The following is a 14,203-nucleotide window of genomic DNA, read 5'->3' as shown; positions in this document are numbered from 1 at the left end:
AAATTCCATATTGCCCAATCCCCACATTCTAGTTATTTGACTTTTCCAGTTGCTTGAGTCATCAGAGCGGACTAGAGCTAGTAGTAGGCATTTGACAAATGCTGATTGAATTGGAATCTGAGCACTTGCCTGTCTTCAAGTATTTATTATGTTGAAGGAGCAGATTTGTTCTGTTTGGCCCCAGAGGGCAGAACCAGGAGCAATGTGGGGAAGTGGCAAAGAGGTCAGTCTGGGCTGGATGGTAGGGGTAGCTTCCTAATAATTAGAACTGTTCATAAATGCCATAGGTTATGGTGGACACCCCCTCATTGGAGGTCTTCAAGCAAAGGATAAATAGTCTCTAAGGTCAGTTTCATTTCTGAAATTCTGTGATTCTGGCTTTCAGAGAAATAAAAAAGCTTACTGTGTTCTCCCAGGACATGTTCCAGAAGAAGCTTCTGTCTCTCTATTTAAATAGGTGAGAGTTGGTTTTTATGAATTGTATGTATACCCTTACAGGTATACGACTGTCTTAGTTTGAGAGTAGGGGGAGGGTTTGGGGGTTGGGGGGGGGGTGCGGTTCGATCCAGAGCTGCCTTCTACCCACAAGGGAAAGTGGTATTCTGCTACTCCGACCAGAGTTCCACTCGGGGATTCCGAGCTAATATTTCCAGGCTGTTAATCTACACATCTGGACTCAGAGCAATCACATTTTCATGGCTTCCTCCTTCGCTATTGATCAACAGCATCCTCTCCTCCAGTAGGTGATACCTTTATTGGGGACTGCCTAAGATGCCCTGGCTTTAGGCAGTTATCATCTTTCTCAGGAATTATGGCATGGATTTGTTAGTGGATAAGAGGGAAAAACTTCAAGTCGTCTGGCCCATAATCTGCAGACATGTTCTCCAAATCCTGGTTTAGGCAGGCAAGGGACCCGTCGTATAGTATGTTTCCCTACTTTGTAGACTAGGCCGTGGAGGTATTTTATACTCTCCTTTCTTTCTGAGCCTCATTAGGCACTAATGCTGAGAAGCAAAGGCAGCCCCTTCACACTATTCCCACCTATGCTTGGATCAGGTTTTTATTGTAGAACACAATTCATAAGAATTGATTTTTTCTCACAAATGTGAAATGTACCATCTAAGCCAAGCACTTGCAATTCAATTCAACCAGCATTTGTCAAGTGCCTACTCCTGGCTCTGGACCTTCAAAGATACAATTTAACAACCCCTACCCTTAAGGCGTTTACCTTCTATTAGATTTCCTTGGGGTTCTCAAAGTGCCTATCTTCTACATTACAGATTAATCCCATGATAGTATGCTGAAAATGATTTTTTTCTTGCTTTAGAAATGATGTAGTAGTTAAAATTGTAAATCTTTGGAAGAGTGTGGTAGAGAGGCAAGAGCCAAAGTTCTGTGTTCAAATCCCAGCTCTTAGGCTTAATAGCTGTGTGACCCTGGGCAAGTTACTTAAACTCTCTGGTCCTCAATCTCCTCATCCATAAAATGAGGACGTTAGACTGGGTGATTGTTAAAACTCCTCCTATCTCTCAGTCCTGTGATCGAATCCCTTCTTATTTAGTTAAATCCTCTATCATCCAAAGAACATGAGTTCAATTTTTAAATGACAAGGGGAAAACACAATTGGATAGATGGATGGATGGATGGATAATTTCATTAGGGTTTACTGTGTACCCGGTACTATGTTAAGCACGGGATAAGCAAAGACAAATAAAAATAAAGCCAGTCCCTCCCTTCAAGGAGCTTATATTCTAATAGGGGAAGACAACACATCAAGAGGAGCTGAAATGGACTTGTGGGGGTAGAGAGCATCCAAGGTTCCAGTGAAAGGGAAGTGAGGTTGATAGACCCAACTGTTGAAACACATTTTATCCACAAAATACCCAAGTAATGGGATCTGGGTACAATAATATCAAGCTGTTTTAATGATAACATTAATAACAATTAGTTCAATTTCTTTAGTATTTAGTTTTACAAAGAATTTTCCTTCAAATGACCCTGTGTGATGGGTAGGCCAGGTGCTGTTATTCCTATTTTATAGGTAAGGAAACAGGCTCAGAGAAGATCTTTGGCTTACCTAGTGACTCAGCTAATAAAGTGTGTGGCAGAGCATGGATCCCAACCCAGGTCTTCTGCTTCCAAGTCCAGTCATTTTTCTGCTGAAAGTAAATTGAAGCTGCAACTCTTGCTAGCTCCTGATGGGTTTCTGTGACCTTAAATCATTTATAGACCCATCTTTAAAGAATAAAAGTGAAAATATACTGGGTAGGTGTTACATCGTCCCACTCAGTCTCACAAGTAGTAATAGATCATAGTGGATTATTACCATCTATGGGTGATAACAATAGCTGTTATCGAAAGGGGAAAAAGGATAGATAAAGGCAATTCCCATTTTTTGAGCCCAGAATTCCCCATTCAATTTTTACCTCAGTGAGAGTGAGGCATCTTTAAACACCTCACTGATGGTGAATTCCCAAGAAAGGATTCAGAAAATATAGTTGAGGCGTAAGCAGATTCTGGAAAGGAAGAACCGAATCTACACAGAATTGTACCTAGATAGACCATACCATTGGGCTCTCTACAGATTTTTTATTCCAACTCCAATATAATTGAAGCCAAAGCCCAATGAATTGAAGAGTCTCAAGACAAAAAAGTTGGGGGCCATCGTCAAAGAAGTCACTATACGCATATCTGAAAGAAGGATATCCTATGAGCTCTCAGCAGAATAAACCTTGAAGGCAAATAACAGGTGCTTCATAAGCCCCCAATTATTTCAAAGGACATTCATGTATAGAATTCAGGTGACATGGAAAATGAGGAAATCAGAGGTAGGAAAATGATGGGAATATTATTATCGCAATTCTGGTGATGATGACAGGGACGCCTCTAAGAAATCTCCCTCACAGTCATCCCAGTAAAGAATTATGTGTGTGACCAGGCAGTTGTTGCATGGAATAGGCTATGGGAGAGTGTAGCAATCTATGCCTGTCTTGTCATGTTCTCCCCAACATCCACCTTAGAGTATAAGGTCATAGTCCCCTAGGTCATGCTGACTTCCTAGCATATTCAATATGCCTATATATTTACATCTTGTCCTCCTCATTAGAATATAAGCTCCTTGAAAGAAGTGGCAGGCTTATATTTGTCTGTCTACAGTACCCGGCCCATACTATAAAAGGTGCTTAGTAAATTCTTAGCGATGGATCGACAGTAAACCATTCTGCATCTGTCACCTATGAATTTCACTTGACCTTTGGGGAGTTAGTTCTATTCTCCCCCTACAACTTTACCTCTCATGAGCTCACAGGTTCTTACGTTTCTTCTCTGCCAAATGAAGTATAATACTTCATTTTCTTTATTCAAAACAGATAGACTCTTCAACTTCCAGATGCCTTATGATCTGGGGGCGGGCAGAATAAATAAGTCTATGTTCACATCCATCCCTCCCAGCACCTCACACAATGCTAGATCCATTGTAGGTGCTCAAACTCTTTATTGGCTAAAATGAGAACATTGGCATAAAACCAAGGCCTGCCTCCATTGGTCACACTTAGAGCCACTTCAGATTTGGAACATTCAGGAAACTGCCCAGACATAATCACCAAATGAGAATCCCTTCAACCAAAATGCATCACAAACGAGAGGGTTGACTGCTCATGTGCCTATTAGGATCTGACTCATCCAGGTCTGAACACAGTCTTTGAAAACTCTTTTCTAAGACCAAGAACTACATGGAACTGTTGGACACAGTTATTCCCACAGTTGAAACTGCTGGTCTCCTAAGACAACACACAGAAACATACCTGATTTTAGGAACGTTAGAGGAAAGTTGAAAGGATTCTGTAACTTTTATAGGTATGAAAGATGAATACTTCATGAGGATCATCAGGATTAATGAACGTGCACTATAAAACAGAACCTGACTATTACCCTTCTGCCAGAGAATTAGCTCATCTCAGGCCAGTTTATAAAGTTGTCTTTATAAACTGGTTTTGCATGACTTTATTCTTGGCCATAAAAATCACTTCCTCTCTTAGTTTCATAGAGTATAATAAGTGGACTTTTAAGGAACAGAAACTACTCATTTTAACTTAAACCTAGTTCATGACCTCTCACTTGGACTACTGCAACAGAGTAATAGGTCTCCCTGCCTATTCCCTCCTCTCTGCATCCTCCACTCACCAAATTGATATTTCTAAAGTATAAATTTGAACATATCACTCTCTTCCTATGGAAGCTTCAGTGGCTCCCTATTTCCTCTTGAATAAAATACAAATTCCTCTGTTTCATATGTAAAGCCTCTCCTAATCTGACTCCAAAGTACCTTTCCAGGCACCAACCTGACCTATTTGCTCTTCCTCCAGCTCACACTTAATATTCTATCTCCCATCTCCATGCCTTTGTGTAGGCTATCCCAAATTAATTAATTAATGAAGCATTTTTATGGATGCTAACTATGGACAAAGCACTATTTCACGCATTGAGGATACAATTAGAAAAGTAAGTGGAGGGGCAGCTAGGTGGCGCAGTGGATAGAGCACCGGCCCTGGATTCAGGAGTACCTGAGTTCAAATCCGGCCTCGGACACTTAACACTTACTAGCTGTGTGACCCTGGGCAAGTCACTTAACCCCAATTGCCTCACTAAAAAAAAAAAAAAAATTAAGTGGTTAAAATTGTAAACCTTTGGAAGAGTGTGGTAGAGAGGCAAGAGCCAAAGTTTTGTGTTCAAATCCCAGCTCTTAGGCTTAATAGCTGTGTGACCCTGGTCAAGTTACTTAAACTCTCTGGTCCTCAATCTCCTCATCCATAAAATGAGGACATTAGACTGGGTGATTGTTAAAATTCCTCTCTCTCAGTCCTGTGATTAAATCCCTTCTTGTTTAATTAAATCCTCTATCATCCAAAGAATCATCCCTGTTCTCAAGGAGCTCATATTCCAGTGAGGGAGATGGAAGATTTCCATTACATATGGAAGGTTTGAACTGCAATTTAGATGGAAAAATCCCATGGTTCTTAGGGGGCAGCGGTAAAGCAGATGGCAATGCCTCTTCCTTAATGTCGCTTTCACTGATAAAATGATATCAGTTTCTGATGTTGAACCCTATGACAGGGTCAAGGATTTTAGTGAAAAGAACTTTCTTTCCTGGGTCCTCAGTAGCCATGTAGTAGATTATAGCTCCTACAGGCCTAGTGGCCAGGCCGTACCTCCACAGGGCTTGCTTCCCAGGATGGTAGCTGAAGGCACCGGTCTAGAAGTCTCGCTACTCCCAAGACTCTTGACTTCAGTGTCCCGGGCTGTCTCCATCCAGGGTCTGAGGGGAGATAGTGTTCAGATTAGTGTTGGTGGTAGTCTAACTTGCTTGGTACATGCTGTCTCTCCCCAAAGATGCCCTGCTACTTCAGCTAGATTGGCTCCTCTTCTCTGTGGGTGGCATTTAGTTGGCATGTGGTGGGGATGTCTGGTCCCTTCTCCACAGGAGTGGCTTGATTATTGGGTGATGATTCCCCTTTAGAATTCTTAGCTTCCGGGGGCAGCTAGGTGGCTCAGTGGATAGAGCACCGGCCCTGGATTCAGGAGGACCTGAGTTCAAATCTGACCTCTGACACTTGACACTTACTAGCTGTGTGACCCTGGACAAGTCACTTAACCCTCACTGCCCTGCAAACCACCCCTCCAAAAAACCCAAAAACAAAAACAAAGAATTCTTAGCTTCCTTCAGGGCCCAGCTCAAGTGGTCCCTCCTCTTATACAGGGTTTTCCTACCCTCTCTCTCCAGGTGTTCATGGCTTCCCCTGACCCCAGTGTTATTTTTTTTTTTTTTTTGGTGAGGCAATTGGGGTTAAGTGACTTGCCCAGGGTCACACAGCCAGTAAGTGTTAAGTGACTGAAGCCGGATTTGAACTCAGGTCCTCCTGACTCCAGGGCCAATGCTCTATCCACTGTGCCATCTAGCTGCCCCCCCCAGTGTTATTTTTATAGGGCATCCCAAAAGTCTTCCTGGTGTGTTAAGCTTTAATAGCCTAAATATTGCGCCAAGACTTTTGGAACATCCTGTATTTCTCCCTAATCAAACTCCTGCCCCCCATTTTATCTGTTTCACATGGTGCCTGCCACACTGGAGGTACTTAATAAATGCTTGTTCAAAATGAATACAATAATACCTCTCTGGTTCTGAATGAAGAAGGAGAAGGGAAAAGTCTGAACAGTGTACTGCTCTTAAAGAGGTGCTATGTAACTGTAGCTAGGCCCAGATCTGGGCTATGTATGTGTTCATCATGTGCACTTCAATGAATAGCACTCTTCAGGAAGATCTAGAGGTGGAAGGGACCTCAGAAACCATGCAGTCCAACTCCCTCATTTTACAGATGAGGAAACTGAGATCCACAGAAGGGAAGGGACTTGCTCGGGGTCACAGAAGTAGTAATTGGCAAAGTCAGGATTTGAACCTGAGTCCTTTGACCTCAAATCCAGTTCTCTTTTCATCGCCCCCTTGTCTATGCCACTGACTTGCTTCTCAGACCTTTTTTATTCCAGAGATGATGTAAAATTAGCCCATTTTTTTTTCTCTTGGATTGAAAGAAATGTATTGTGGGGTAGATCATGTGACCTGCAGACGGGCTGGTTGGGGTTTGGGTGGGAGGGGAATGAATTTGTACCAGACCAAATATTTAGCCAAGGTTTGAAACTGTGTTTAATTTGGACCATTTCTTCTCAACAGAGAAGTGAATGTCTCTCTGAACAAACCTCTCATATTAGCATCCTATCTGTACTAAGCAAAATTGAAGTCATATTTCTTTAAAATACCCTTTTATTTCTGTGGCTTCTCTCAAAATTCTGATCTTTGGGTAAATGTGACCCAATAGACTACTAATGCCCATTTCTTCTTCCTTGTCAGGTATCACAGTTGATAGGAATGGTTTCATTTACTTTGTGGATGGGACCATGATTCGGAAAATTGATCAGAATGCTGTGATCACCACCGTGATTGGCTCAAACGGACTGACATCCACACAGCCATTGAGCTGTGACTCAGGAATGGACATCACTCAGGTAGGCACCACTGACTTCCAAGTATTATCACCAGGTGGCAACATGGGAATGAATAACAATTTTTTCATATAAAAATTAAGTGGAAAGGAAGCCTATTTCATCCATTATAATACCACATAGCAGAAGTTCTTTTCAGACAAGTTCTTCCCAGCAAAGTAGCATTGATGGAGTTGGGGGGAGAGGGGAAACATAGTCCAGCAAGGGAGTGATTGGCATGATAAAAAGGAGATAAAATGAGGGAATAAAACTTCTCTTACTTGGGCTTATTGGAAGATAAGGCCAGTCTAAGTTATGTAACATATAAGTAAAGAAATCATACCCTTGCAGTATCAGGAGGAAAACAAGGCAGGCCCCCAGCTACGATAGGCCTGACAAATGGTTGATTAATCTGTCTGAAGACTTCCGATGAGGGGAAACCCATCCGCCACGTCCTGAGGTGGCCTATAAACCCTGGGACAGCGCTCACTGGTACAATGTGTTTTCCTGGCATCAAGCCTAAACTTGCCTCTTTGTAACTTTCACCCATTGGTCTTGGATCTGTCCTCTGGGGCCAAGCGGAACAACTCTGCTTCACTCCATTCCTTCCAATACTTGAAGACAGAGAGAAAAGTATAATTCCCATTCTCATGGGGCCTACATTCCCCTTGTGGGGAGGGGAAGAAGAGGGAGAGAGGGAGCCATACAAGATCCTATGTGAGGAGCTAGAAGGGATCTCAGAGGCTGGCCAACCCTTCCATTTGACAGATGTGGAAACTGATTCCCAGAGAGCTAAGATGCCAAGATCACAAAGGTCGTCCTGGTTTGGCATTTGAGCCAAAGTCTTATAATCCTATTTACAACGGTTTTGTCACTTCGGCATCTTACCTTTTTTGTGGGGCAGTGAGGGTTAAGTGTCTTGCCCAGGGTAATCAGCATCTTACCTTTAAAAGACATGACCGAAATGGGCAACCGACAGTGAACTAATGGCTAACTACTGATTTTGTGAAGGAAAGCTTATACTGAAAATGAGAATTTGTTTAAATAGTGCCCGATCACCATTGTTTAAAATCAAAGTGTCCATGCCCACATGGTACTGGACAAAGCAACTAGAACCAAAGTATTCTGAATAAAATCCAGAATACCCCTTTAACTGGATATGCACAGTGGAGCCCTTTTAAAAGTCATTCCAGGGGGCAGCTACATGGCGCAGTGGATAAAACACTGGCCTTGAATTCAGGAGGACCTGAGTTCAAATCCAACCTCAGACACTTGACACTTACTAGCTGTGTGACCCTGGGCAAGTCACTTAACCCTCATTGCCCTGAAAAAAAAGTCATTCCAGAGAATAGGCCCTTGCCCCAGGAAGTTCCCAAACTCACCCACCTGGAACAATATCAGAATAATTACAAGGCAGTATAGAAACAAGAGTAACCACACAGTGTTCTGGCTGAAGGGCCCCTCTGGGACTCAGGAAGGCCTAGGGTCATGTTTACTTAAGAAACTAATGCAAAATGGTGCGCTACAGATGGACTCACGGAGTTCGGTAAGGGAGGCTGAGGCAAAGATGATGGTGTATTTATTACATCTAAAGATAACCTAAAGCAAGCAGGTATGTTGCATGACAGAGCATCTGAGAAGATCTGACAGTTTCAAACTTTAGGGTAAATCTACTAAAATGCAATTTTAGAGTGAGAAATGTCAAGTAATGTAGCTGGATTAAAAAACAATCCACTTCCCAAGTATAAGGTGTCTGCAGCTCTTCCATGAGTCATCCCTACGATGTGGAGGCCAGAAAAAACTCATGTAATCTCGCAATGACATTGGAAGGCAAAGTGGGAAGGCCTAGGGAAGTGACAGCCCTCAGATTTGAGCTGAAATTGCCAGTAGAGGCAGCTCAGCCACTGCCCTCATTTTACTGGGTTGGGAGGGCCACAGAGATTAAATGACTTGCCTCAAGATCAAACAGGTCCTAGGTGTCAGAGCTTAGGACTAAGTGGCAGGATTTGAACCCAGGTCCTCTGAATCCAAAGCCAGCCTTCTTTCTATTGTGGCATGCTGCCCTGGTTCAGGTGTGAGCACCACATTTTAGGAAGGTCAACTGGCCTCAGGCATTCGAAGGGTGTTGATGTGGAAGAATGATTACACTTGTTCTTGTTGGCCCCTGAAGTCCAGACTAGATGGGGATGGGTGGAAGGTGCAGAAAGGCACATTTAGTCTTTGTTTAAGGAAAAATTTCCTAACGGTGAACGGTTTCCCCAAATGGAATGGGCTTAACCTAGGTCAAAGTCTGCAGACTGAAGCCAAAAACTCAGTATTGCTTTTGTTTTGGGGGGTTTGTTTGGTTGGTTTTGGTGAGGCAATTGGGGTTGACTTACCCCAGGTCACACAGCTAGTAAGTGTCAAGTGTCTGAGGTCAAATTTGAACTCAGGTCCTCCTGAGTTCAAATCCCCCAGTGTTCTATCCACTGCATCACCTAGCTGCCCCTCAGTATTCCTTTTGAAGAAGTATATGGGAGCAACCAGGGTCATCATGGAGATAGAGAGAGGAATTCCATCTCTGAACATATAAGAAATCCCCCTCAGCTGCCCGGGTCTCTTGTATCCTGTCATCAGGAAGAGCTAGAGTGGAGGTCAGCTTGTTTCTACATTAGGTCCGTTGAGCTTCATTGAACCTCCTAAGTTCACAGATGAGTATACGTGAGAGCAGATGACTTGAACAATGAGGTATTTACCTCGTACTACATTTCTAAAGGAAAAAGGAAACTAATTTGCGAAAAGAATTTACTATAGGCAGAAGAAAATCAATATAATAGGAGGTTTCAGTACATTCTACCAAATTACGATAAATCAAACCAGATGATAAAATAGAAAGAAATTACAGACTTGGGCAAAGTGTAAAAGAAACTGGATTTGATAGATTTATAGGAGGAACTGGATGTAAAATGACTAATAATAATAGTTGAGTGGGGTGGGGGGAGAGAAGAGAAGAAGCATTTGTATAGTGCTTATTATGTGCCAAGCACTTTACATATATTATTTCATTTGATCCTCACCACAAACTTGGGAGGCAGGTACTGAGGCAGGTAGAGGTCAAGTGACTTGCCCACAGTCACACAGCTAGTAAGTGTCTGAGGCAGAATTGGAACTCGGGTCTTCCCAACCTGAATGCTTCGCTTTATCCACTACATCATTAGGTAGCACTTTAAAGTTTCTAAAACACTTTACATAATTTCAAATGCATAAGAAACATTGACAAAACCAATCATAGCCTAGGTCACAAAGAAGCTGTAAGTTCAGAGAGGCAAACGTCTATGTCCTACGTTACCAGAATAAAGATTATCAATCGACTAACAGAAAAATACAGAAATGAAACAGTCCCTGTCTTGAAGGAGGAAATACCATATACACATTATACATTGAGTATATGTGAATTAAATGAAGGTAATCTGAGTGTGGAGGAGGAGACTAGCAGCAGGCGGACATCAGGAAAGGGGGGACCAAGGAGAAGGCGGCCCGTGAGCTGGGAAGGGACATATTCCAGGTGGATAGCATGTGTGCACAGATGAGAGACTGAGTGTTACGTGAAAGGAAAAAGGAAGAAGATAAGTGTGTTTGAATTGTAGAGTATGTAAATAGAACATACGACAAACCTGGGAGAGTAGGTTGAGAAACTGTTGTGAAGGGCTACGAATGCCAAAACAGAGGACTTTATGTTTGACCCTAGAGGTGAGAGGGAGTGAATGGGGGGAGAGAGGGTGACACGGTCAGACCTGCTCTTTAGGAAGATCACTTTGGCAACTGAGTGGAAGATGGAATGGAGTGGGGAGAGACTTGAGGCAGCAGGCTATGGCAGTGATCCAGGTGAAGGGTAACCAAGCAAGTCCCTAGGTGTGTCACGGACTAGAGGAAAGCCAAGAAAGGGAACGTCACAGCCCTCAGAGGGTTAGAAAACACTGATTGGATCGAATGGCATGCACAGTGCTTAGGTACTGGGGGCCTCAGCACGGCACATCTTCTCTGACCCAGTAGGTAACCCTGCCGCCTCCCTTGGCTGCTTTGGCCAGTGGTGTCCCTGGTTTTTCTCAGAATTAGGCTTCAGACCTGGTGTTCACTGAGCCTAGTGAGGAGAGGACTGAGTAGTGAGCTTCATAACTGAGCTTACAACAGGAGTTCAGCTTTGTATTTCAGTAAATCACAAAATAGGGATTTGGGAACAAATGTCTGAATGAACAAAGAGCAGCTGGTCTCCATTTCTGCTGACAAGACAGCATGAGAAGGGGCAACGGGGGTTGGAGTTGCAGCAGGAGAGACATAGTTTAGCCTTGGGAAGAACTTCCCAACTCAAGAGACTGTGCATTACCAAAGAGGGTGGTAAATAGTTGGAACCCAGCCAAGCCTTAGGATTCCTACGAGTTTGCTCTGTAGAAATAGCTTTTATAACCAGAGTTACTTCTATTGCAGGCAAGGACGCCAAGCTGTTGTATCTGTTGTGAATTGTAGTTAGCACTTCTTAAACCAGAGAAGCTGCTCTTTTTTATGACTCCCTACGTTTCCCAGGCTACTTGGATAGTATTTCTTACCCTAAAGATAGGAGACAGCTTGTAGCAGAGGTTCTTTTTCTGACCCTCATTCTACCTTGCTTTCCATTCTCATCTGTTCTTTCCCTGCACAGACTAGAGCCCAAGAAAAAGGAACCCTTAACAAGTACAAGTCCCCCCACGCCCCTTGCAGGCTTGAGAAGGGTTAGCTGAAGTGGACAGTGTGTGGAAATACGGAGTGTCATGGAACCTTGGTGATCTTTCTACAAATACCCCCTCGGTGAACCTACTACTACGAGATCTCTGAATCCTTCAACCTCACAGGAAGCCATATGAGGGCTAGCTGTAGGCATGACTTTTTGGGGGGGGGGGCAGTGAGGATTAAGTGACTTGCCCAGGATCACACAGCTAGTAAGTGTCAAGTTCTAAGGCAGGATTTGAACTCAGGTCCTCCTGAATCCAGGGCTAGTGCTTTATCCACTGAAGCATCACCTAGCTGACCCAGGAATGACTTTAAAAAATGTTTTATTGATGTTTTTTAATCACTGTCAATTTCCAGTGACTGACCTCCCCTCATCCAATAGAATCCTCCCGTGTAACAAAGTATGGGCACGCAAAGTGACTGACATTGGTCATATCTGCTCATTCTGCACCTAAATGTAGTTTACAACTTCTCCGATGCTATGTTTCACCATCAGATGTGACTTTTCACTCATTCTTCAAATCCACATACAGACAGCAGCACTCAAGAGTTCCTGGCATTGCTACCAAAACTTGCCCCCACCCCCAGGAAAATACAGCCTGTCCATTTGGAGTTTGAGGGAAGGAGACTCCATGCCCTCCCTGTTTGTTTTTCATGACTGTTAAGCAGGTTCAAGCCTAAGGAGAATTTTGCTTTGGGCTAATCATATATTTTCACATCTTATGGAGATTAATTTACCACATGAAAATTCTCAAGCTACTAAGGGAAACAGCTCCCCAAAGAAAGCCTCTCCACCTCTGTGCTTTAGAAGAAGACACTGTATTTAGCGAGGTGGCAAATGCGATGTGGTCTGGGATATGCGACTTATTCCCAGAATCAATGCTCAGTGGCACTTAGGAAACAGGTTCATCAAATCTCTTTATCTCTCAAAAATAGAATTTGCTTTGATAACCAAATCAGCCATTTGTTCAAAATCCTTATATTTTCTGATTTAGCGAAATATGAAACAGACCTTGGGTAAAGCAGCGTCAGAGCGGTACCCTTTCATGGCCTACATTAAACAAGGAGATGAGTTGCTTACAAAAAGGGAAATCAAATCTTTTTTCCCTCATGGAAGGCACTAGATTGCTGCTTCTGAATGAGTGTGCCCTGCTTATTCACTAGATCCCACAACCTACAAGAATGCGACTAGCCCTGGAATGGGAAAATGGGCTCATCAGAGCCCAGCAGCTCTTAGGTTTGAGCTCATCCAGTGAGTGCCTTCATTTTATGAATGTGGAAACTGAGATCCACAGAGGTTCACTGACTTGCCTTAAGGTCACAAGGCACTAAATGTCACACAGGAGGTAAGCAGCAGGAGAATTTGAACCCAAGTCCTCCAACTGCAAATCCACTACAGTATTCTGCTTCCCCAGAGAGAACAGTGAGCTCAGTATGAGTCAGCCGTGTGACACAGCAGCCAGAAAGGCCTAACTTCCAGGAACAAGGAAGTCCTTAGTTCGAAGTCCCTTAGTATTGGACTTTGAGTTGATGCCATATGAGCATCAAGTAAAGGAACTGGATGTGAAGAGAGAGAAGGCTGTCAGTGTGGAAGAGGGATTAGCCTTGTTCTCCTTGGCCCCACGTGGAATAACCAGGAGCAATGAATAAAAATCGCAAAAGGGCAGCTTTAGGCCTAAATATTTCTTAGCATTTTGAACTCTCACAAAGTGGAATGAGCTATGAGCTGCCTCTGAGGGTGGTGGCTCCTCTCTCTCTCCTTGAAGGTCTTGCCTGGATGCCCACTGTAACACATGTTGCTGGCGGGGGGGGGGGGGGAGAGGGCAAACAGCAGGTTTGGGTCGAACTAGATTCCCACTAAGTTCCCTTCCAACTTTCACATTGTATGATTCTGTGATGCAAGTCAAATTCTCTCTACTTTGTCTTCTTTCCATACAAAGGACAGTTGCAGTTTAATTCTCATTAAAATGATGAAATGCTGGAGGAAAAAATATATATCTTTAAAGTTCAGGCAGGGGCAGCTAGGTGGCTCAGTGGGTAGAGCACCAGCCCTGGATTCAGGAGTACCTGAGTTCAAATCTGGCCTCAGACACTTGACACTTAACTAGCTGTGTGACCTTGGGCAAGTCACTTAATCCTCATTGCCCTGCAAAAAAAAGGGGGGGGGCAGCTAGGTGGTACAGTGGAAAGAGTACCAGCCCTGGAGTCAGGAAGACCTGAGTTCAAATCTGGCCTCAGACACTTAACACTTACTAGCTGTGTGACCCTAAGCAAGTCATTTAACCCCAACTGCCTCACCAAAAAAAAAAAAAAAAAAAAAAAAAAAAAAAAAAGTTCAGGCAGAGTCACAAGTGCAAAGCTTCTAGCAAAGCAGCCGGACTTGGGAATGGCTCAGTCTTTTGCACCTTGCACTTGACAGGTGGCAAAACCT

The 14,203-nt window shown here is 43.4% G+C and overlaps 1 protein-coding gene across 4 annotated transcripts in view; it reads left to right on the top strand.

The window, feature by feature from the left end:
- TENM1 (teneurin transmembrane protein 1) overlaps positions 1 to 14,203 on the top strand; it is an 895,908-nt gene that overhangs the window by 840,004 nt on the left and 41,701 nt on the right. For all 4 annotated transcript variants that reach the window (XM_043974016.1, XM_043974015.1, XM_043974017.1 and 1 more), the window contains one exon: positions 6,899 to 7,053. In XM_043974016.1, coding sequence (XP_043829951.1) covers positions 6,899 to 7,053 — 155 coding nt within the window. The remainder of the gene's footprint in view (positions 1 to 6,898; positions 7,054 to 14,203) is intronic.

The sequence above is a fragment of the Dromiciops gliroides genome, chromosome X (assembly GCF_019393635.1).
Source record: "Dromiciops gliroides isolate mDroGli1 chromosome X, mDroGli1.pri, whole genome shotgun sequence".
In the NCBI taxonomy this organism is placed as follows: Eukaryota; Metazoa; Chordata; class Mammalia; order Microbiotheria; family Microbiotheriidae; genus Dromiciops; species Dromiciops gliroides.
This window is presented reverse-complemented; position numbering and strand designations above follow the sequence as displayed.